Source organism: Amblyomma mixtum, chromosome 3, assembly GCF_055824585.1.
Source record: "Amblyomma mixtum isolate Tamu chromosome 3, ASM5582458v1, whole genome shotgun sequence".
Taxonomy (NCBI): domain Eukaryota; kingdom Metazoa; phylum Arthropoda; class Arachnida; order Ixodida; family Ixodidae; genus Amblyomma; species Amblyomma mixtum.
In genome coordinates, this window is record NC_143014.1 from 144,543,785 (window position 1) to 144,566,240 (window position 22,456).

Sequence of the window (22,456 nt, forward strand, 5' to 3'; positions counted from 1 at the left end):
GGCATCATTCACATTACTTAGGGGGTCGAGATTTTTTTTAGGTTTATTATTTCTTGCTTGTTATAGTTCTACACATGACCATGAGCACACCAGTGTGTTAACCATTTACTGTCCAGTGTCGCGAATTCATGGCATACCACTTGCACTTTGTGTATTCCTTACTATATGAACCTGGATACAAAGTTTGATGTCAACATGTTGTCAGCAGCCAGCACTTTCTGGTCAAAATGTTTAGTTTAGTTTAGTTTATGGGGGCTTAACATCCCAATGCAACTCAGGCTATGAGGGACGCCGTAGTGAAGGGCTCTGGAAATTTCGACCACCTGGGGTTCTTTAACATGCACTGAAATCGCGCAGTACATGGACGTCTAGAATTTCATTTCCATCGGAATTCAACTGCGGGGCTGGGATCGAACCCACGTCTTTCAGGTCAGCAGCCAAGTGCCATAGCCACTGAGCCAACACGGTGGCCCGGTCAAAATGTTTGGTGTCACTGTAAGCAAGCAACGTGAAGAAAAAGGGGGTGTGAACATGAGACTTCCAGCCAGTGTTCAACAACTCTTGGTCTCCGATTTTCTATCAAATGTTGTGGAGAAAATAGGGAGACATTTTTTGGATGAAAAACTCACTTTCTCCAAGCCTTCGAGTAGGTTCAAGGCAGTCGATTTGGTCTTTCACACAACTTGGACTAGCTGCACAAAATAGACCAAATGCTAACTGTTGCTGATGGCAATACACAGTTTTCTCAAATTTTAACAATGCTAACAAATTTTGTTTTAGGCTTTTGAATGCGGGTACATTGGCTAGCATAATGTGGAGGTAATGATTGGTTTCTTTGAATCATTCATAACTTGGGCATTATGAGGTTGAATATTTTCCTTCCATCTATACAGCACTGCAGTGCATTATAATAAGTTCTCGCTCGAACATGACTTCTGGTACCCGCTCCATAGATAATTCATATAACAAGACAGACTTAATTAAATGCCCTTAATATAAATTTCAAATGACCACACAATCAGGAATAAAAACAGCAACAAACGAATGCAGACATAGCCATGTTTTTATATAAAAAGAACAACATAAAAAAGGCACGCAACAAAAGAAGCACAACAAAACATGGAGGCAGCTTTAAATGCAGCTTCAAGCATGTTATGCCCCTAAAGTCATTCAAATTATGAAGGAAAAAATATATAGTGCGAGTTGTTCCATATTACAAAAGCTATGCAGCTATAAGCTGCACTGAGCTAATCATTGCATAATGAATTGTGAGTATGAGCCACAAATTTCACGAGCGCACTACATCAGTATGATGACTGCCTCTGCACCCAGAATCATACAGCCAGCAGTTGTAAAATGAGGCAAGTCTACATAGGAAAGTGCAGGCACTGAGTAGAACAGAAGTAAACTAAGAATGACCCATTTGTTCAATGAAATCAAAGGTATTAATTCATCATCATCAACAACAAAAATATTCCAAGAGCACATCACCTTCAGAGATGGCAGCATGGCAAGGAGACAGACATGAACCCTTTAGGGCACTTTTTACACAATTGAGTACAAACTTCCAGATTTTTCTTCATCTGTGCTACACCTAGCACCACTTTCTTTGTTCGAGGAAAATTTGGCAAACCAGTGAGCTTGGTAGCATATCTTTCACCAGTTTCAAAAACCAGTGAGCTTGGTAGCATATCTTTCACCAGTTTCAAGCAGACAGATTTGGTTGCCAACAATAATATCAATTTTATTCGTACCGTAATGTGCATTTTTGAAACAAATGAATTTATGCTTCCTTGGGTGTTTAGCTGGCAAATCCTGGTATTTAAATTTTACAGTTTGTAATAATTTTGACACTTTGTAGGAAACTTTGTAAATGTACCCAGAAAACTTAATGTTGGTGTTTTCCATTGTAAAATTAACGAATCGCCTTTACTGAGGCCATGGTTATACCATTATTGAGGAGGAGAAATATTTGTTTTGAATTGGAATGACAAGCGGCTCCTGAAAGGGCTAAGAATATGGCAGGCCAAGCAGTGAAGCTATTTAATGCTCTCTGTGTACATACAGAGCTTCTGAAGATGTGACTGACAAGGCATTACAGTCACAATGTACGAGAAGCCAGCAACCACTTTGTGTGTATTTGTGTATAAAGTCAGCGTCAGGGTTGAGAAATTAGAACAGGGAACCATTAACATCACCTATGCCACACAGATCACAAACTTATATTCTGTCCAAGACAACACACAACACAGCCCAACACAGTGTAATCAGCACTATTACATGGTCATCCAAGATAGAATTTCACAAATGACAAACACGCATGCCCACATACATAATCTTACACAAGATTACGTGAGTAAAAGAAGTGTGTGGAACATCCGTTTAGCAGATTGGTTTGTTCTAGATACTAAAATTACATTTAGGACTGTTACAGCACACTGCAACATACTGCATAGCTTATAGAACCCTGGCTTCCCTTTTAAGGCCATTCCATAATGCTGTACACTATGTTCTGCAAAGGAACCAAGTTAGGAAATGAACATCCACATTGGCTCACAGGGTTCCACTTACTTGAGGATCAACTCTAGAAAAACCTGGAATGTACAACCCAGTTCAAATTACTTAATGATATTGACTGTGTCTGACAAAGCATTGCATCAAATGATGCATGATAGAATAAGAAAAGGCTATCTTTTAAGCAATCAAGATTACACTTCGTGTTCTCAAATGCAAACCACTGAAGTTCTCTTCTGTTATCAGTGATTTTGAAACAAGTGATTATTTTAACCCACTGGTTGCTAAGCTCTGTGCCCACAACATGACACCGCAGCAAGTAAAATTACCCGAAAACACGGTGCAACATGATGCGCCATGTCACAGTATAAAGCCTTTAAAAAACATTCCAAATGTCTGCTAAAGCTGATCTCATTAATCATTTGAATGCGACATCAAGATTTTATTGTGTGCTTGAAATCAGTGTCTTCTTCCCACATTCAATCTATTTACAATAAGTACTACTTGTCAGCAAACAAAAAGGCCATTTCCCAGTGACCCCTGCAGCAAAAAACGAAGCAAATTTCACTGATGTAAGCCCATAGAAGGAGAATGAAAAGACAAAAAGCACTACATAACAAGACCACTATTTGCTAGCAACAGAATTTAACCACATCAAACACCAAACAAGAACAACACAATTTGATTTTTCTCATGCCAAATACACTTCCAGAATTAAAATGTGAATACATTACAAAGTGCTCGATCATTAGAAATGGCATTGCTATTCTTCACTTATGCTTCATTTCGTACATGGCAGCCAATGCTGACAAAGCTAACGCACCTGTTAGCGCAAGCAAAGTCCGCACCTGAATGGTAGTTCACCTTATGAACAAAGTGAATACAGGCATATTTCGTTTCAACAAATATCAAGTACCGTGACTGAGAACCTTCTGCACTTCGTTTCACCTCTCACCACATTTTCATCCTGTGACTCATCAAGACTGAAAAGTAAGGACATGTGGCGGTATGGTATATGGCTGGTAGGGCAAATCGCTCCAACTCCATCTGTGCCTAAAAAGTAGAGCACACTCAGTGACAATTATAGCCAGAGGGCCTGAACACTGAAGCACCTCACTGGTTTGACTGTGATTCCCATTGCTAACTTCGTTTTATACTGCTCTTTGTTTTTATCCAAACACTCAACAAGCCCTCAAGAGGAATGAATAATACGTGGTGGAGTAATGTGGTTTTGCAGGTGCACTACTTCTGCAGCCTCCACTGCATTGCCTGCTATGTATGAAACGGAGTATAATAACAAGACGAATGAACATGATTCTGAAAAACAAATCCAGCTTGCTTGCAAACTTTATTTTTATGTGATAAAGCAACACTGTGGACTATGAGGCATCTCGTAGTGGAGTGAGGTTCTTTAACACTACAGAGATCGAAGCACATGGGCATTTTGCCTCCATTGAAACTCAGTCGCCGCAGCCAGGATCGAACCTGCAACCATGGGTTCAGCACCCAAATGCCACAGCTACTACTACAGGTTTCAGCTCGCCAGACGGAATAAGAAATGAAAAATGCACAAACATTAGGGACCACGCAAAAAAATAATTGCAGAGCTTATAATATGATGCCTACAGAGGTGGAAACTCTGTGGAAAAAGCTGAATGCAAAAATATATTACGTAAAATGAATGGGGTATAAACAAACAAACAAATGCAAAAGTGCTTGGCAGCAGTTAGAATTAGAAGGGAACAAAGGTCCATGACAACAGACACACTAGTCAGAAGCTGACATTGGAGTGATATAATTTCATCTGTGACCACCAGGAATGTCTCCAGGACCCAAAGCTACCTCAGTACACCTTACACCTAGCAACAACAATACACTGCCAGCCCATCTTAAAAAACAGGAGAAATATTATCATGAAGTTTGAAAATTTATATTATCATACATCTTCCAAGAACATTTCTTCAGATTTTTTTTTTGGGTGCCATAAAACGGCACATGAACAGAAGGCTGCATAAAAATTCCTAACCCAAAACATGCAAAATAAATGCAAAGAACACTGCAATGATGCAGCACAGAGTACCGTAAAATACAGACGAAGCAAAGGTAACCACTACACAGTTAACATTACAAAGTGTGGCATCAACCACCAAACATGCTGGTGCTGGAGCAGAACAGAAAGCACAACCTTGTGTAGTTGTATGCAGTAATAGAATGGACAGAAGAAGCAGCAAAGCATTTGAACTGAACAAGTTCTACACAGGCGGAAACACTATTACTAAGCGGCAATGGTAATCCACCTTCAGTCAGTTTGGTACCATGCCAGCCCAAGTACGTAGGCTCTTTAGAACAGTAGTAAGGTTGGAACACCAGTTTTGCCTTTCCTCCTTTGTGTCAGCAGACAGCAGGTAGTCCTTGCCGGCGATGTGTAGAATCAGCGTGTGAGGTCGTGCGCATATATCGCGCGACGCTAGGCGTGCTTCTGGGCTGGTGCACTGCGTAAGCTCCAGTCTACCCACTGGCTCCTGCGCAACAGTGCCATAGGTCTAGTTAGCAGAGCCAGAAGCTTAAGAAATCTGCTGGGATAGTGTTCCCTGCAATAGCACTGCACAGGCACAGACTGAAGTAAATGGAGCACATGCTGCTGGTCAAGCTGCAATAGTGCCTGCTCGAACATAAATTAACAGGCATTATGCAGCCACATGTGACCCCATCAGACGGGCTGGGACATATTCTATACTTCATGATTTCCACTGTGCAATGGATGACTGCACTTAAAATGTTGCAGTGTGCCATGCATCGTAATTCTTAGCTCCACACGTGCAGCTGTTGCCCCTTGAAGACAAGGCCAGCAGCGATTTGATTTGCACCGATTTACACAATTTGCTGCACTGACAACAAAGCCTACAGCTGCTGGGGTGTCCTGCTAAGGAACTAGAGAGATGAAATGCAGAGAATGATTGAAGCCCTGAACAGGCAAACTAGTACACAAGAAGTAATACTATGACTGAAGCCAAAGCATTGAGCAAAGACTTGGTGAAAGAAGATAGAAAATTAGCCAGGAAGTATATACGCTATTGATATTTAAACCAAGTGGTACTCAACACGGCAGGTATACACCACGAGACAAAATAGCAGAAGAATAAGAATGGACTAGAGGGCATTAGACTGTTGCGTACAAATTATAATAGCACCTTACCAATACTCCTGAAAAGGAAAATACCATACAAATACTGATCTCAAAGCAGTATATTCAGCAGTGGGGTTGAAGCCCGGACACTAATCACAAAAGCTGGCAATGTGGCAAAGAACAGCTTACCGAGCGCTGGAAATGAAAGTGATACGTGCAATTTCAAGGGACTAATAGAAAGTGTGGAGTAAAGTACAAATGCAAGTCGATATTCGAACAGATTAAAAGAGGAAGTGAACATGAGCCAACTTAAAGTCCACAGAAGTGATAGCCAGTGAGAATGACATAGCTTGAGGCACCAAAAAGTTAGACTGAGTGACCAGCTTGTTGAGAGGCTTCTGTCCTGCAAAGAGCATAATGCAGCTGATGATGACGGTGATGATAACAAATACTACAACAATAAAAATTAATGGCACATGTGTCACATTTTTCTGCAGCAACACATCAAGCACCTTTAAAGCAATGGAGCACTGAAGTCATGCACATGTCTTTCTCAAATGATGCACCACTGCCACAAACCCATTTATGATGTCATGACCACTCAGCAAGAAATGATGTGGCTCAAGATGGCACATGTGATGGCACCACTTTACGTTTTGAACAAGCTGGCCATTTTGCATACTGCAAGCCACAGTCATCATCATGACCAAAGCATCAGTGCCACAATACAGTTAAACTTAAAGGAACCGACCGCTGACCAAAACGTGCCATGAGATCATGACGGAAATGAAAAGATCATGCTTCATATTGTAAGAATTGAACACTGCAATATCAAAGAAACAAGGATTTGTAATTTTAATTTGGCATTTAAAATAAAATGCAGTGTTTTTTTCTTTCAGGAGTGTTCGTCATGTTTTATTATAGTACACTCTCTCAAGCGTGTCCTTCGATGAAAGCTCCCTTCATATCGTCGACCATGTGCTTTTATTTTTTGTCACTAGAAGGCACCACAGTGTTTTACATTTATTGGATGGAGCGGCAACCATGGTCCACTAAAACTTTGTCCGGTCTGGGTTTAACATCTCAAAGCGACTCATACCTCTGTCGCAAGGCATTCCTCGAAGGCCTTTTCAGCGAAGGCACCTTTTTATCAAAGAAGTGAAAGCTCAAATGAGCAGCGACGCAACTACACGGTGCAGCCCGAACGTGAAACAGTCGTTGAGGCTTAGCACCCGCAGCTGTGCACGAGGCAGCTGAAGTGAGAGTTTTAAAATTAAAGTGAGGTATTCTATTCATTCACTGAGCTCAGACATTTTTAAAAATTCTTACTGCTTTCTTAAAACAATTGCAACAGCTACTCTTATCAGCAGCAGCAGCAGCAGCAGCAGCAGCAGCAGCAGCAGAATTTGTGTATTGCTTTGGCCACCAGGGGAACTCGCTGTTGCTGCAACAATTTTACTGTCTTGAAATCTGAGCACAAAATATGCACAACCATCCAAAAAGCATAAATATGTTTTGAAAACATGAAAACATGTAAATATGTTTTGAAAACATATTTACAATATGTTTTCAAACACTGTTAGCTGAGCAGAACTTTTTGCTGGGCTAGTTGGTTCATTGTGACATGAGTGAAAACAGCGCGAAAGAAGCCCGGGAGTTAAAGGAAGCCTTCTTTATAGAAAGAAAGGGCTTGGAATGTGTCAGTGACGTGTCAAAATCATTGTACGGGAGTGAACTTGCCTCTTTAGAACTACATTGTTAAATTTTTATTGCTGACTATGCGTGTTTTAATCATTGAGTATTTTCTGTTTCTTCGTTTTATTGTTAAGGCCTGCCTGTGCACTTTTTTAGCCCCACGTTGTCACATTCAGTCAGTTTTTATTCCTTCCACAATTTCATTTCGTCAGTTTTTATCGGTTTTTATCCTTGTTACCTGCTATTGATGTTTTATCCGTTTTTATGGCTCTTTACACCTTGTTACTTTAACTGTTCATAGTCATCAAGTGTACTTTTTTTCATTTTGTTATCATCCCTTTTGAGATTCAGTTGACTTTTAGCTTTTTCACCCTGTTATGTTTTTATCGCTTTTATGGCTCTTTACACCATGTGACATTGACTGCATCTGATTATCTTTGCCACTGCCTTCCTATATATTGTACGAGTTTCGCTCAATAAAATTTCAGTTGTCAGTTCAGCGGTCTTTCCTGTCCCTTCTTCGTTTCGCCTTCGGGCTTCTTTCGCACTGTTTTCACTCATGTCACTGTTAACTGCATAGATTTTTTTCTCTTTGCTTTTACTTTTTGATGTTGGACGGCACTGCGAGCGCAGGATCTCGAAGCTCGAGCCTTTGGGCTCGAAAGGTCTCGGACGGGCGCCTTTGTCCCCAAGGACCTTAGCAGCAAAGGAGCAACATTTGTGCCATGTAGCCGCACTCCTTATGCCTTTGAACATAGGTACCTAATTCTCAAAGGCCTTTACGGTGCCCGTGTGACAGGAGTATCAGACTGTGAGGGACACCGTAGTGGAGGACTCTGGATAATTTTGACCACCTGGGGTTCTTTAATGTGTGTTGTCTGTCTTTCTGCGTCCTTGTCTCTTTGCGCTACGTTTTTTACCTTTCAAATATCAACCAACAAGCCCAAGCATATACCCTTCTTTAATGTGCACCGAAATCACAAGGCACGTGGGCCTCTAGCATTTCGCCTCCATTGAAATGCGACCGATGTGGCCAGGATCGAACATGCGTCTTCTGGGTCAGCAGCCGAGCACTGTAACCACAGAGCCACCGCGGCAGCACTAAAACTTTTGTCAACAAGGAGTACATCATTGTGCCGCAATAGATTTGTGCATGGAAACTGGAATGGATGATACTCTATACTAAAGATGTCTGGTGGGCGAGATTTATATTCGTTTTTGACACAGCACTTTCGCCGACGTGCAAGCGCCATCGCGCTCACTGGTCATGGTTTCCTCCAGCATCGGGATATATAAAAACAGGTGCATGCACTGACTGAAAAATTTGCAGTAAAACTTTTCTACAGTGTTTCCAACAAAACTGTTACTGAGTCCAGCACCTTAAACAGCAAGCTTTCTGTTGTTCCAAAAGAAATTGGGTGCTTAAAAATCAGTGTTTGGTCCCTTTAAGTATCCCTAGATTTTACGAAAAAATTGCACATTAGTTCTTGATCTTAAGCGACTGAGTTCAATGCGAAGTAGTGAAATCACTAATTACTAATGAATCACTAATTACATCCACCGGAGCACAGGCCTATCGCTGTTCACAGAAGCTATGCAACTTTCTCAAACTTTTGCAGCTGAAGAAAAAATTTTTACTGGTCTGGGGCAATTTTTTTTTTTTTTTCAAGCTGCAAAGATTTAAGAAAGGTGTATAGCTTTTCCTTGTAGCTATATGGCTGAGCTCAAGTGGATGTCAGGGGCAACATCGCTTCTTCGAAATCTACTCAACATTGGAAGATTCTCTTAAATGCACTGGCCAGGAATAAATTCTGTGAAGATATGAACTAAGCCTTATGAAATAACACTGAATCCATAGGGGGGGTTAGGCAGGAGAAAGATGGGAAATAGAAAACAAAACACTTCATGCACAGCATAGCGCAGAAGAGCAACAAGCCCTAAACAAAGCATAAAGCCATCAGCTTATGTGATCATGCATGCAAAGATCACCTCAGACTGGAGTGCAACTGCAATTATTGAGGACAAGGCATTGTGGATATCACTGCCAGTGAAAATGTATCAGAGATAATGACACAGACTGATGATGATGATGATGTGCCAAAGCTCAACCAGACAACAGATGCAGTCAACACACCGAGACAGTCTGCCGGCTCCCACAATGGAAGATGGAAGTGAGGAGGCAGCAAGTATTTCGTAATGTACTAGAAGTGACCAACACCATACGTGAGAAGTAGCATCCAAGAAAAAATACGTTTTCTATTGAAAAATAAATTTTAAGTGCCTTGCTACGCTTTTTTACCTGAAAAAACTAACGATTTTCACAATTAAATTTGTTGTCCCTTTGGACTTTCTGAAACTTGGTTTACATCAACAGCACTGTTTGTGGCAGCAATGGTCACCTGAAGCCATGATGTATATCTGGAGTCAAGACAAGTGCTAACATTATCGCACTCATTCTAACTTGAAGTGCATTCTTACACTGAGAAATTTAGCCTTACTTCAAGAAAGCTTTGCTGAAGTCACATAAGTTTCTGTGTTTGCTGGGAATGTTTTGGTTGAATTGTTATCCATCAATGACCAGGGATAAAAAAATACTTTGTCATAGTTTAACATTCACCAAAGTAGCAGAGCATTTGTTGCAGTGTTCTCTGAATATAGAGGCCCCAACAGGTTCATGATAAACACACAAGAAAGAAACCACCACTCTTGCCTTGCTGGATTCATCTTCAGGGTAGCGCCAGTAGGAGAGGCGGTTCTCTGCCAACACACACCAACGTCTGTGCCAGGCCCCAAATCCTCCTACTTCTTCAAACATGGACTGAAAAAACATGCAGGGAAATTCAGCCCAAGTTATTATAGCAGAGCAATGTTTCATCATCAGCCTGACTACGCCCACTGCAGGGCCAAGGCCTCTCCCATGTCTCTCCAATTAACCCCGCCCCGTGCAAGCTGCGGCTACCCTATCCCTGCTAACTTCTTATTCTCATCCGCCAGCCTAACTTTCTGCCACCCCCTGCTACGCTTGCCTTCTCTTGGAATCCACTCCGTTACCCTTAAGGAACAGCAGTTATTTTGCCTTCGCATTACATGCCCTACCCAAGCTCATTTCTTCTTTATTTCAATTAGGATGCCATTAACCTGGGCTTGCTACCTCACCCACTCTGACCACTTCCGGTCTCTTAATGTTACACCTATAATTTTTCTTTCCATAGCTCACTGTGTTGTCCTTAACTTAAGCTGAACCCTTTCGTTAGCCTCCAAGTTTCTATGTTTAAGTTGCATTAACATACCTTCATTATTTTCATAAGTGCTATGCAAACTGTGAGTAAATTTTGTACAAATTAGATGTACTCATTTGTACTTCCAAGTGCCTGTATTACAACATAGCCATTTTTATTAACACACAGAAAGTGGCTTTCACTTACCAGGAAACCTCGAAGCTCATGGTGATGTTCAGGTCTTAGTGTCAGCTGCACCAGCAATGTTCCTTCAAGGGGTGAGTGAGGAGGAACCTAGCAGAAGTAAGGAGAGCAAAGATTTATTTAACCCAATTTTTGCACATTCCCTCCCTCTTTTACATGTAAGGATACAAGAAAGCGCAAGTAAAAAATTATTTGGTACTGTAAAGGGACAGCAAAGGGGGATATTAACAGAAACAGAACGTCATGTTGGTAGATTATCCCTTGGGAACACTACTAGTATATTTTCTGCATGACAAGGTGACTGTGTTGCTATGAAAATAGCAAAATGAAGTCCCTAATTTCCTCAGTCATTTACACCCCCCCCCACCCCCCAAGCATGGGCGGTGGTACATTTTTCTGACATGTATTCCTCTGAGCTCTCGGTAATCAGAGAACATTAGTGAAAATGAAACCACATGGCCAGCCAATCATACGGCCCCTTGTTGGAATATTAATGAATAGATAGCGCCACCACATTATTTACCATGAAGCCCAGCTTTTCATTATTCACATTGTAAAGCCATCTGCTCAAGACGTGGCAACCTCACTATTCAGAAAGAGCACAAATGAAACAAAGAGCTTGTACTTGGTTTGTGCTTCTAAAGTTGCTGCGTACAATGACATCACACAGGCTGCCAGGGCAGCAAGCAAAGCAATTTTACATCTTGGAAGTGCAGTCGAACCTCCAACATAGGTATTGCAAACCATAGACTGTATTGAACTCATCTTTACTATTTTTAACAAACACATAAACACATGCAATTTTTATTTTGTATACAGAAAGCATTTGGTCATTAAACAGATGTATAGAGCTTCCTAGTGCCAAGCGATGCCTGCTCGTATGACAGAAGGCAGGCTTCACTGCACTACACAAGTGACTGATGGTGCAGCAAGTGTTTGCGCCATGGTTCACACCTTATCTTGCACCATCGTTCATTTCACAAGTTGTTCACACCTGAGTGAAAGCTATAAGCGCGAGGGTGGCATAAGGTGACCAGTTTTACAAGCCTGCTGTTCCACATGCTCGCAAGCCAACCTGTCAATTCTGGAAGCTGTCACCTCACGTTCATAGCTTGAGCTTCATTGCGAACAACTTGCGAGATGAAGCACAGGTAAGCTGTGTACTTTATGGTTTTATCCGAAAAACACCAATAAACATCTGCCAGTAAAAAAACATGGAATATGTTAAAACCAAAAAGCACTGGTTTCTGGGCACGTTAAGGTTAGCTGATAACCATTTAAGGCAGAAAACCTTCCTAGCGCTTTCCTTAAGCACAGAAATGCTGAGGAGGCATTCAGAACAGTACCGCCACTTTTTAATTAAGCCCGTAGCAACAAGAATATCATTCCAAGGCTTCATCTCCTCCTCCTCCAAAGAATGCAGTGGACACAGCCAAGCACCTAAGCGCAGGGAACCGACTTGATTCTAGGAAAGTGTTTTGTCATTAGTAGCGAATTTTACTCCACGTGTGAAACCATTCTTTTTAATCTACCGCGAAGAAAACTGGAAGCACAAGGATCAGTTGTTTGAGCGGAGAGTACTGGATCACTGCTTTCACGAAGAGCTGCCAGGAACTGTGGCGTGAGTTCAACGCTCACTAGCATTTATTAGGTCTTGGACAAATGTGCCTCTCCACAGGAGCCCCCACATGATGATTTTTTACCACGCTCTTTTTAATGCTGTGAAGTATTAGCTTCCAATTTTGCTTTTTCTCAAGAGCACTGATGCTGTCAGAGAAAGGAGCCAGAAGCTGAAAGCACTCGTCTAAATCTAGAGTATTCAAATATTCTTTAAAGAATAATAGAATATTCTAGAATGGTGTTGAAATGATGCTAAAATTGGGAAAAAATCTCTCATTACTTTCTAGTAATAGTCACCTGAGCTGCTGTGCCTTCAATGACTAAACTGTGTTGCCCTTGCAAGAGTTTTTGACAAAAGTTTTTATTACGTACTTCAACTATATAAAACTATTTTATGACTTTTTTCTTGTTTGATACAATGTTCATCATCATCATCACCATCAGCCTGACTACGCCCACTGCAGGGCCAAGGCCTCTCCCATGTCTCTCCAATTAACCCTGTCCTTTGTCAGTTGCAGCCACCGTATCCCCGCAAACTTCTTAATCTCATCCACCCATCTAACTTTCTGCCGCCCCCTACTACACTTGCCTTCTCTTCGAATCCACTCCGTTACCTTAAGGACCAGCGGTTATCTTGCCTTCGCATTACATGCCCTGCCCAAGCCCATTTCTTCCTCTTGATTTCGACTAGGACGTTAGACTGTATTCACCTACTTTCCTACTTAAATGGTACTTTTTGTCAAGGCAATGTTGCACGTGCAAGTGATAGGCCAATCGTGGCAGGTGGAAAATATACCTGATTAAGCACACTGCCAGAATTTTCAAAAAATGTTGCCACTCATATTTGTCTATTAAATAAATGACGTAAGCCTGACCAGACTTAGCATTTCCCTTTTTGGTGCACCTTTATGACAACAATGTCCTCATCAGAAGTTTTCAACCTCCTCTGGTAACAGGACGAGAAAAAAAAATATTAACACACAAGTTGCCTTCTCAGCAGTTTCATGTAATAAAAGCACAAAGTACCTTTTCAAGGTTGAATTTGGAACGTCGACAGTTTGCCACAGTTAACTGCAAGGAACCAACAAGTCCAAAGCTGGGAGTCCTCAAAGCTGACCCAGATGGAGCGCAAACTGCACAACACAACAAAAAAAGTTTAATAGTTCTTTCCAAGGAATCAGCAAAAAAACACAATAAGCACTGATTAATACTGAATGTGAGCACTGCAGAAATGTAAAGTGAAAGTTGACTTCATCAATGCTTTCACTGCTGATGAAGCTTATAATGTTATAAGAGTACTTCATCACATAACAGTGTGTCTGTGCCGCTGTGCTGGCGTAGACACAGGTAGCAGGAAACGAGGTGTGAGGGTAACTGCCCTTGGCAACGTACTTGCCATGCTGATGCAGCCATGCTGTTACCCACCTGTTTTCCGTACATGTAGAAGATTCGTGTGTACCTAACTGTGTTGCCTGCAAATAAGCAAGTTCAAGGGTGCACAGGTTACCATGTGGTGATGTTTTCCTGAATGCCATTGAAGATGTCTTGCTAACTGGTTATAGTACTTCGACCTGCACTGGGCTGTGCCAATCTTTTATCCGGCACCACAGATGATGCTGTGAATTTCAAGTGCCGTTTGAAAAAGGAATAACTTCAAACAAGGGGACATACATCACACCTAGCCATTGAATACAGAAAAGTGGCCAAATAATCATTCCTCAGTAGAATTTCAGTGCACACAAAGCACCTCGTAGCTCCTTTGCTTTTATGTCCTGTTTGTTGGGTATACAGTATACCCTATTTACTCGCATAATAGGCGCACGTTTTTTTTTTTCAGAAAATCCGGCTCAAAGTTTGAGGTGCGCTTATTACGCGGTGTAAAATTTCCAATAATTTTTCGACTCACAAAACTGAACATACCACATAAATGCATCCGTCTACAGGCCGCACCGTTTTCTCGAAGGAAATATTTAAAAAAAAAAGATCCGTGTAAGTGCTGCACCTAAACTTTCCTCGACCCACGCGGGAATAGCCTTCGAAATGCACGTGCCGTGGCCTCCGCGATCAGCTCCGGCTCCGAGCAACGTGCGTTTGATCGCGGAGGATACACATGCGCACAGAAGCTTTCAGGTGCCGCCCACAGATGGCGCCCGAGGCCAAGCTCATTATCAGCATCATCACCTTTTGCCTCCGCCGCGAGCTTTCGCTATTCATATCAGTATCAGCATTACCAGCTCCAGTTTTTTGTGGCTGTCAAAGGCCCGGGAGCTGTGGTAGTGTGTTAGTTCATCGTAGTTCTGGGGCGCGATTACGAGTCGCTCAAAATCGTCTCAATTGGAGAGTGTCTCAAAGAGTGTCTCATTTGCCCCGTTCCCAATGGTCGGCCGTGACCAGCGGCCATATTGTTTTTTTGCGTCACTGGCCGACGTCATAAGTGTGCCAGAAGTGTTGACGTTGCTTACCTAATTATGCGAGCCGAATGAGACAGAAAGTGGCGGTTGTTTACATGGCCGGTGGCCGCGCGAGCAACGGTGTAAGAGGGTGCATGAAGACGGTTTTGACGTGCCTGACGAGTTGTTTCGACGTTTTGACATAGGAAGGAGCATAATGGCTGTGCGACGAACTTGCCGTTGAACTTGGAGGTGTGCGGGTGAGTGCGCGGTCAGTGGAGCGGCAAGTGCCTGTGTGCGCCTTCACCGCCGGTGGGTTTCAAGACACCGTAGGAAATGAAGTAAACGTCAGCGCAGCCCAACCGACTGTGAGCAAGTGTTTGCGGTGAGTTGCGGAGACCACTTTCAAAGTTAAGTCGCAGAAGGTGCGCGCTTTCCGGCGAGACCCCCAAGACAAGGCGGCGGCGAAGGAGGACTTCCTTCGCATAAACTTTCGCCACCACAGTATCCCCGGCGGCGTCATCTGAGCATCATCCGAACGGAACGGCAACAACACCAACAAGAATATCAAGTGCTTAACCCGAAGCGGGCGGCATGAGTTGGTTACGAGGCGGAAGAGTGATTGTTGCCGCAGTGACCGGGCGTGCCGGCTCTTAATTCCCGCAGTGAGAGTGCAAGCTCCCAGCAGCTGCACCAGTCTGCTTCCGTATGTCGGCAGTTGCTGCAGTGTGATTATTCATGGTCGCCGGGTATTTTCTGAACAAAAATAAATAGAATCACGCATCGCCCTTGGAGCACATTTGCCATCGATAGCAGGCTAGGCGAGTTCACACTGGCGAGTCGCGGAGGTCGCGCGACAGGCTTAAATCGATTTGTTATGCTCCCTCCCCGTTTTACATGTGCTTCACAAACCGTAACTAACTGACCGAAATCGGTCGCCTAGAATACTAGCGCGACATTTGCAACTCGCCAGTGTGAACTTGCCTTAAAGCTGCCTTCGCCGGTTTTCGAGCCAAGCGCTCCTTGCAAATTGATCTCGGCAGACCCGTAGCAATCACTGCTTTTAAATAGATTTTTCCGCGCACTTAAAACGTCCGCACAGTACCTTGATTCTATGTAGTGTGTAAAAAATAAGGACAGCCGTCGAATCAGCTGATTTTTTTTCTGGCTGACATGTTTATGATGGCTGAATATGTGCGTGGAGGGATAAGAACGAATCCTTTGAACCAGGCGGCAGCTCACGCCACCTAGCCGACGCTACCGACGCTTTTCCAGCGTCAGCGCAACCTCGCGGCAGCAAAAGTGACTGAAGAGCAAATTTAATTGCAAAATTGAGGACGCTTCTTCTTTTGCTTCATGTCAATGAGTTTGAAACATAGTTTGTTAGCGAAATAAAACATTCTTCAAATTATTAACGGCGTGTTTACAGCAAAACTTTAGCATACGGTCCCTTATTGCGCAACTAAATGCTTCCTGGGTGGAACCCTACTATTCGACACCACAACCTCGCTGCTAATTGGTTGATTCCGCGGTCAACGACTCGCAGTCTCATCATTTTGACGTCAGAGTCTCAAAATTGAGACAAAAACTCGTAATACCGTCTCTGGCTTCTGTGTGCTGCCGCCGAGCGTTGCTATTTTAGCACGATGGGCAAGCACCTTAAAAGCTACATGGCTGGGAGTTTACTCTTGAACATGGCAAGCGTGCAGCAGGACAAAAAATTGACGTGGCCGAGAAGTGTGGCAGTTGCGACTGCAGCGTGCTTAAATTTTCGTATGTGAGTCCTAGCGCCGAGATTTTCGTGGGCCTAAGTCGGAAGGGTTTCCGGCTGGAGATGAAGTTTTACAAACAGACATTTTAAGTGAGCATCCCTGAAGACTGTGTGCAGCTGTTCTACGTGATGCCGTTGTACATGCTGTGGGTCTGCAGCAGCTGCAACGGCAGCAGCTCTAGTGAGGACTAGTAGTTAGATCAGCAAAAACTTTTTTAAAATAAGCTTGGGTTGTGAAATGTGCGTTTTTTTTTTTACCTGAGATTTGGGGGGGGGGGGGGGGGGGGGGGGGGGGGGGGGCGTTGGCTTGCAATGGTGTAAATACAGTATTGCTCACAGTGTCAAGTTTGGGGTAAGCCTATTATGCACGGAAATAAGAAAATCCGATTTTTCGCGACCAAACTTGGGGTGCGCCTATTATGCGAGTGCACCTATTATGCAAGTAAATACGGTAATCTCAATGATACAATTGCAGCTGATACAAATTTCTTCCTGAGCAAAGTGCTTTGTGCCCAGTCAGCAGAATTTCGAATGTCCCAAAAACTCCTCCACACAATCACGGATGATATGAATGCAAGTCACAACCTGCAAGAGTCACAAATTAAAAAAAACTTGCTTACACCATGCTAACCCGCCTGAAAGTTGAGTACGCTTCTGCCATATGGGATCCTCAACAAGCATACGTCATAAACAATATTGAATCCCTGCAAAACCGTGCTGTTCGCTTCATCTTTTCAGATTACTCACGCTTCACCAGTGTCACAGCATTAAAACAAACGTGCAGAGTTGGAACCATTATCATGTCGACACCATTTCGCTCGCCTAACCTTACTTCACAAATTGTATCATCCCACCCTCCACGATGAATTCTTTTTGCTACACCCTGCAGTCTTTCCTTGCCGTGACCACGGTAACGATATAAGACACATAACGTGCCATTCATCGCTTTATGGGAAATCATTCATTCCTCGCACCATAATAGACTGGAACAACCTGCCATCACATATAGCTACTGACGTTAAATTATAATCCTTTCAGCATTCTTTAAAGCAGACCATGGACTAACAGATTTTGTATTTTGTTGTATTATGTGCATTATACTTTTACTAAATATTTTATTTTGTGTTGTTCGTTGTTTTATTTGTGCACTTTACTAGCTTTATTTCATACTTCGTTATTACATGCATTATTTGTTTTATTTCAAGTGCCTGTGCCATATTTTTATGCTTGTATCCCCCACCCCCTCCCCCTCTATGTAATACCCTCGTGCAAGGGCCCTTAGGGGTATTGTGAAAAAATAAATAAATAAACTGTACCCACGAACACTAATATTGTCTAAACAACACAGACACCACGAACACAGAGCGGTGGAATGCAGCTGTAAACAAATCTCGTCAGTTGGCAACAGATCTGCATGAATGACTTTCCTGTGTATATGCTGAACATACACAGTTTGTTTACTTTTTGATGATGTGAATTTCGGGAGATGCAGATATTTTTCACTACCCAGTGAGATTCATACCACTGAGAATCTACTGAATTTCGTTATCTATTCACAATCATGAGCATCAACCTGCACACCCTATACATCTGCGAGCGAGCAATACAGTTGAACCTCGCTACAACGAAACTGACGGGGCGCGCGAAAAATTTCGTTAAAGCGAAATTTCGTTGAGGCGAAAACAGCCCAAAAACACTGTCAGGTTGGACCACATAGTCCCAAAACATCATTTATTTCCAAAGAAGTCGGTCAGCTTCTTCTGCTTCTTTTTTTTTGCCACGAGTGCAGTGGCGCGGCTTTCGCACTCGGTGAGCAGTTGCATCGCGACGTCGTCACCGTGAGCACCGAAAAATCTGCGGATCACATCAAAAGCATCCATCACTTTTATTGCAGGTGGTGGCGCTAAATCCTCCGCGTCGCTATCATCATCCGATGATGCGTCGTTGTGGTGAACGCCCTCAATTATAGCTTCGTCACTCAGCTCCTCGTGAGCTAGCACTTCACTGTCAACAGCGATGTAGTCGCCGATGTGAACATCGGCCGGCACATCTCCAGAGTCCTGAAGGGCTGCCCATGCCGCATTGGCCTCTGTGGAGGGTGGAGCAATTGTACTGCACCCTTCCTCGTCCGACGTGGAGTTCGCTGGCAGTTGAGCATCGGAGTGAAAGCCGGCGTGCACAAAACAGTTGTAGATGATACTGCGACTGGTTGCCGTCCACGCTGCTGAGACCATCTGTACAGCCATGTACAAATCCACTTTGATTGCCCGACCGGTGTCGATGTTTAACACCAGCCGCTGAATCAGTCGCTGTCGATAAGCGCTTTTAACGCTATTGATAATACCTTGATCCAGCGGCTGGATTAAAGCCGTGCAATTTGGCGGGAAGAATCTTACTTCCACACTTTGAAGCTGAACGTCTTCAACATTATGCGCTGAGCAATTGTCGATGAGCAAACAAACCTTACGTTTCTTTGCCGTCATGTCACGGTCGAAAGCGGTTAGCCACTCTTTGAAAACGGCCCGTGTCATCCAAGACTTCTTATTGGCAACATATTTGACGGGCAGGCTCTTGCCACCTTTGAAGCACCGCGGCTTCGCACTTTTGCCTATCACCAGTGGGCTGCGCTTGTCAGACCCGTCCATGTTGCAGCACAGGAGCACAGTCACACGCTTTTTGCTATGCTTCCCTCCGCTGCATGGCTGGCCCTTCATGTGAAGCGTCTTGGAGGGGAGGAGCTCGAAGAAAAGTCCCGTTTCATCGGCATTGTATACGTCTGATGTGGCATATTTCTCCATTAATTCCGGCACAGTAGCTGATGCCCAAGCAGTTGCAGCGTCGGCGTCTGATGAGGCCGACTCCCCACACAGCACTTTAGCGACGATTTCATGCCTGGCCTTAAAACGAGTCAGCCACCCTGAGCTGGCTTTGAAATCATTGATGCCCAGCATACAGGCATAGCCAAGTGCCTTTTGCTGCAACATGTTTCCGCTGACCGGCATCTTCTTTGCGCGCACGTCGAGGAACCACGTGTAGAGAGCCTTCTCAAGGTCCTCGTGAGCCGCTTGCGTCAGCTTTTTCCGCTTCGCGGATGTCCCCGAAGAAAGAGCTTGCGCTATCGCGTCTTTCGACTTCAAGATCGTTGACAGCGTGCTCTGTGAGATGCCGAAGTCCGCTGCAACATCTCCCTTTTTCCTTCCACTGGATGCCGCGCTGATAATCCGTGCCTTCTCTTCAAGCGAGAGGAACTTCCGCTTTCTAGATGAAGTCGCCATGCTCGCATTCATTACAGCGCACTAGCAGCACAAGCACGAGTGAAGAAAACTAGGGCAAACGCGCTGCTGTTGCCAGGCTGCTGCGTCCTTTGGCAACGGATTGGTTGCGGCTCTGGATTGGAAGAAAACGGGAGCTTGCCCCCGCGCCTTGTCGCAAGGCAGCCAGCCCGATTGTCATCAACACCAAGCTATGGCGGTGATCATGTGCGTTTCAGTGAGTAGATTAGTTGGGTCCAGCGAATGTTTAACGAAACAAAGCAGCGTGGGCCTATGGAAGTACATAGATGGGCGGCGATATGCTTGTTTTATTGTAAGATATATTTTTAAATCGAGCTTCGCATAGCAAAAATTTCGTTGAAGCGGAAACGCGCCCTAAAAATGGTTCGTTGTGATGAGAAATTTGTTCCATTACTTTGTATAGCGAGCTGACGGGGAATTGGAAATATTTCGTTGAAGCGACGTTCGTTGTAGCGGGGTTCGACTGTAATTTTATAAGTCAGTGCACGTCTTCATTGCACATTTCTAACACCTAGTCACAATTTTTACATAGTATCCATCATGTATACTAGCATACACTTATGTTGATATATAATGATATGTCACATTGATATTTGCATTGATATATCATGCATTATCAATGTTAGATAGCACATTAGACATAATGCAGCCCTCTCAAATGGCGGCCACAGACACTGGCTGAGCTAGTACGGCATGGTATGGTATGGTATGGCATGGTATGGTACTGTAAAATATGGTAGGCTACGGTATAGTACATGGGATTAGATTAATTTTCACCACTAGAGGTCCTTTAACATGCATTGTTACCACACAGTACATGGGCATGTTTTGCATTTCACCTCCAATGAAATATACCTACCACAGTCGGGATTCAATCCTACAACCTTAGGCCCACCAGCAAAATGCTACAGCCACTCAACTGCAGTTCGTTTAAAAAGTTTGTATACACTAAAATATTATCTATCTTGGTTTAACTGTTCAGAAACACCCATGACAAGATACCCACAACACTAGCATGATCTTACCAGTTGCAGGGGAAAGAGCCGACTTGCTGACACTCCCTTTGCTGCTGCCTTTAGGCGTGAGTTTGTGTTTGCCATCCTGCATTGACACCACATGAATATGAACGTTTACTGGAAGAATCAACAAAAACGTAATGGTACAATAGCACCATGAGCTAAATGGGCATTCTAGTGACAGGTATTAGTGGAGAGCCATTACTCTAAGATTAGAATGCAAAGTTAACAATGACGGCAAAGGTTTCCAAGTAGCATTAGAGGTGTTCAAAGATTTAAAAGCGATCAGTCAAGGACACAGCACACTGTACAAGATTATAAGTTGTAGAAATTTAGAAAAGTGGCTTTATTAATGAAATACTACACCCAAAGCGCCATTTCTTTAGGTACATCGTGTTTAATGTCCTGAACCAGCATGTGAGCTGTGAGCTAAGAGGGATGTCAACGGTGAAGACACGGGATTAATTCCAATCACCGTGAGCTTTTTTTATAAACACTGATTTTCACATAGCACATTGGCACTTTTGCATTTAACCTGCAAAGAAAGGCGGCCATCACAGCTGGGATATGACCCCGAGACCCTGGGCTCAGGAGCCATACAACAAAGCCACCAATCCACCGCAACTGGCATCATCAAGGTTTCCAGCAAGCTACTCCTTTTCAAGTTCCCTGACTATTTTTCCCTGATTATGTACTAGCTACATTCAAAATCAATTCCTGATGTGGTCAGCTTAGCCCTTACGTATTGGTTTCCTCACACTGTATGCACCAGTGGTAATGGGCCTATAAATGCTGTTGCATTTCAACTACGAATCAGTGCAGCAATTTTGGCAGCAGTTCTTGTTCTCAGAAGAAAAATGGCGCCTGACTGATTAGGGTGACTGATGAAGCCTATTTCACTCTGCTGCCTCACAAGTGTCACCTAGGGTCCAGTCATATGTGGCTTTCAGCCAAGAGAACCATCCAGTGACTGCAGGAAAAAAAATTCTGAACTGAACCGAAACAAAAAAAAAAGGATTGAAATCAGAAACAAAAATCTAATGCGAGGCTTGACATCTCAAAGGTGCATGAGAGAAATGAGGAATGCTCTAGCAAAGTGTGACAGATTAATTTAGATCACCAAAGGGTTCCTTCCCATACACTGAAATTGTACAGAACACGGCCGTTTTTGTATTTTGTCTCCATGGCAATGTGGCCGCCCATCTGGGATTCAATTCCACCAGCTTGGCCTTGGCAGCCATATGCCAAGCCTCTGAGCCGCTACTGTGGGTAATTGTCACACACACACAAAAAAAAGGCCGAAAGCAAAGTAGCCAAAAGCGTAAGCATACCTTCCCACCAATGCGGTACTTGCGATGATGTGGCAGTGTTTCCTTTTTTGTTTGCTGCAAGAAATGTGACATAATCAGTGATATACTCCATTTCAGCATTCTTGCTTTTGTTTTCAAAATCAGCATGGTAATGCTTACAATCGATTCTACGTTAAAAGTGTGCTTGGCTCTGCAAGAGAGTAAGTAACAACCCCTTAAAAAAGCAAACCCCCCAAAAATTAATGGCTAAACAAGCCTCACCTAAACAGGATCTGTATGTAGCTAAGCTCTGTCAAGC

At 43.4% G+C, this 22,456-nt stretch overlaps 1 protein-coding gene across 2 annotated transcripts in view; it reads right to left on the reverse strand.

Annotated features, from left to right (window-relative positions):
- Nucleotides 1-1,015: 1,015 nt before the first annotated feature.
- LOC149352255 (uncharacterized) overlaps nt 1,016-22,456 on the reverse strand; it is a 95,024-nt gene continuing 73,583 nt past the window's right edge. For both annotated transcript variants that reach the window (XM_089581410.1, XM_089581409.1), the window contains exons 13-18: nt 22,180-22,233; nt 20,858-20,933; nt 13,405-13,511; nt 10,762-10,848; nt 10,047-10,154; nt 1,016-5,036 (exon numbers count right to left, since the gene is read on the reverse strand). In XM_089581410.1, coding sequence (XP_089437536.1) covers nt 4,818-5,036; nt 10,047-10,154; nt 10,762-10,848; nt 13,405-13,511; nt 20,858-20,933; nt 22,180-22,233 — 651 coding nt within the window. In that variant the 3' untranslated portion in view covers nt 1,016-4,817. The remainder of the gene's footprint in view (nt 5,037-10,046; nt 10,155-10,761; nt 10,849-13,404; nt 13,512-20,857; nt 20,934-22,179; nt 22,234-22,456) is intronic.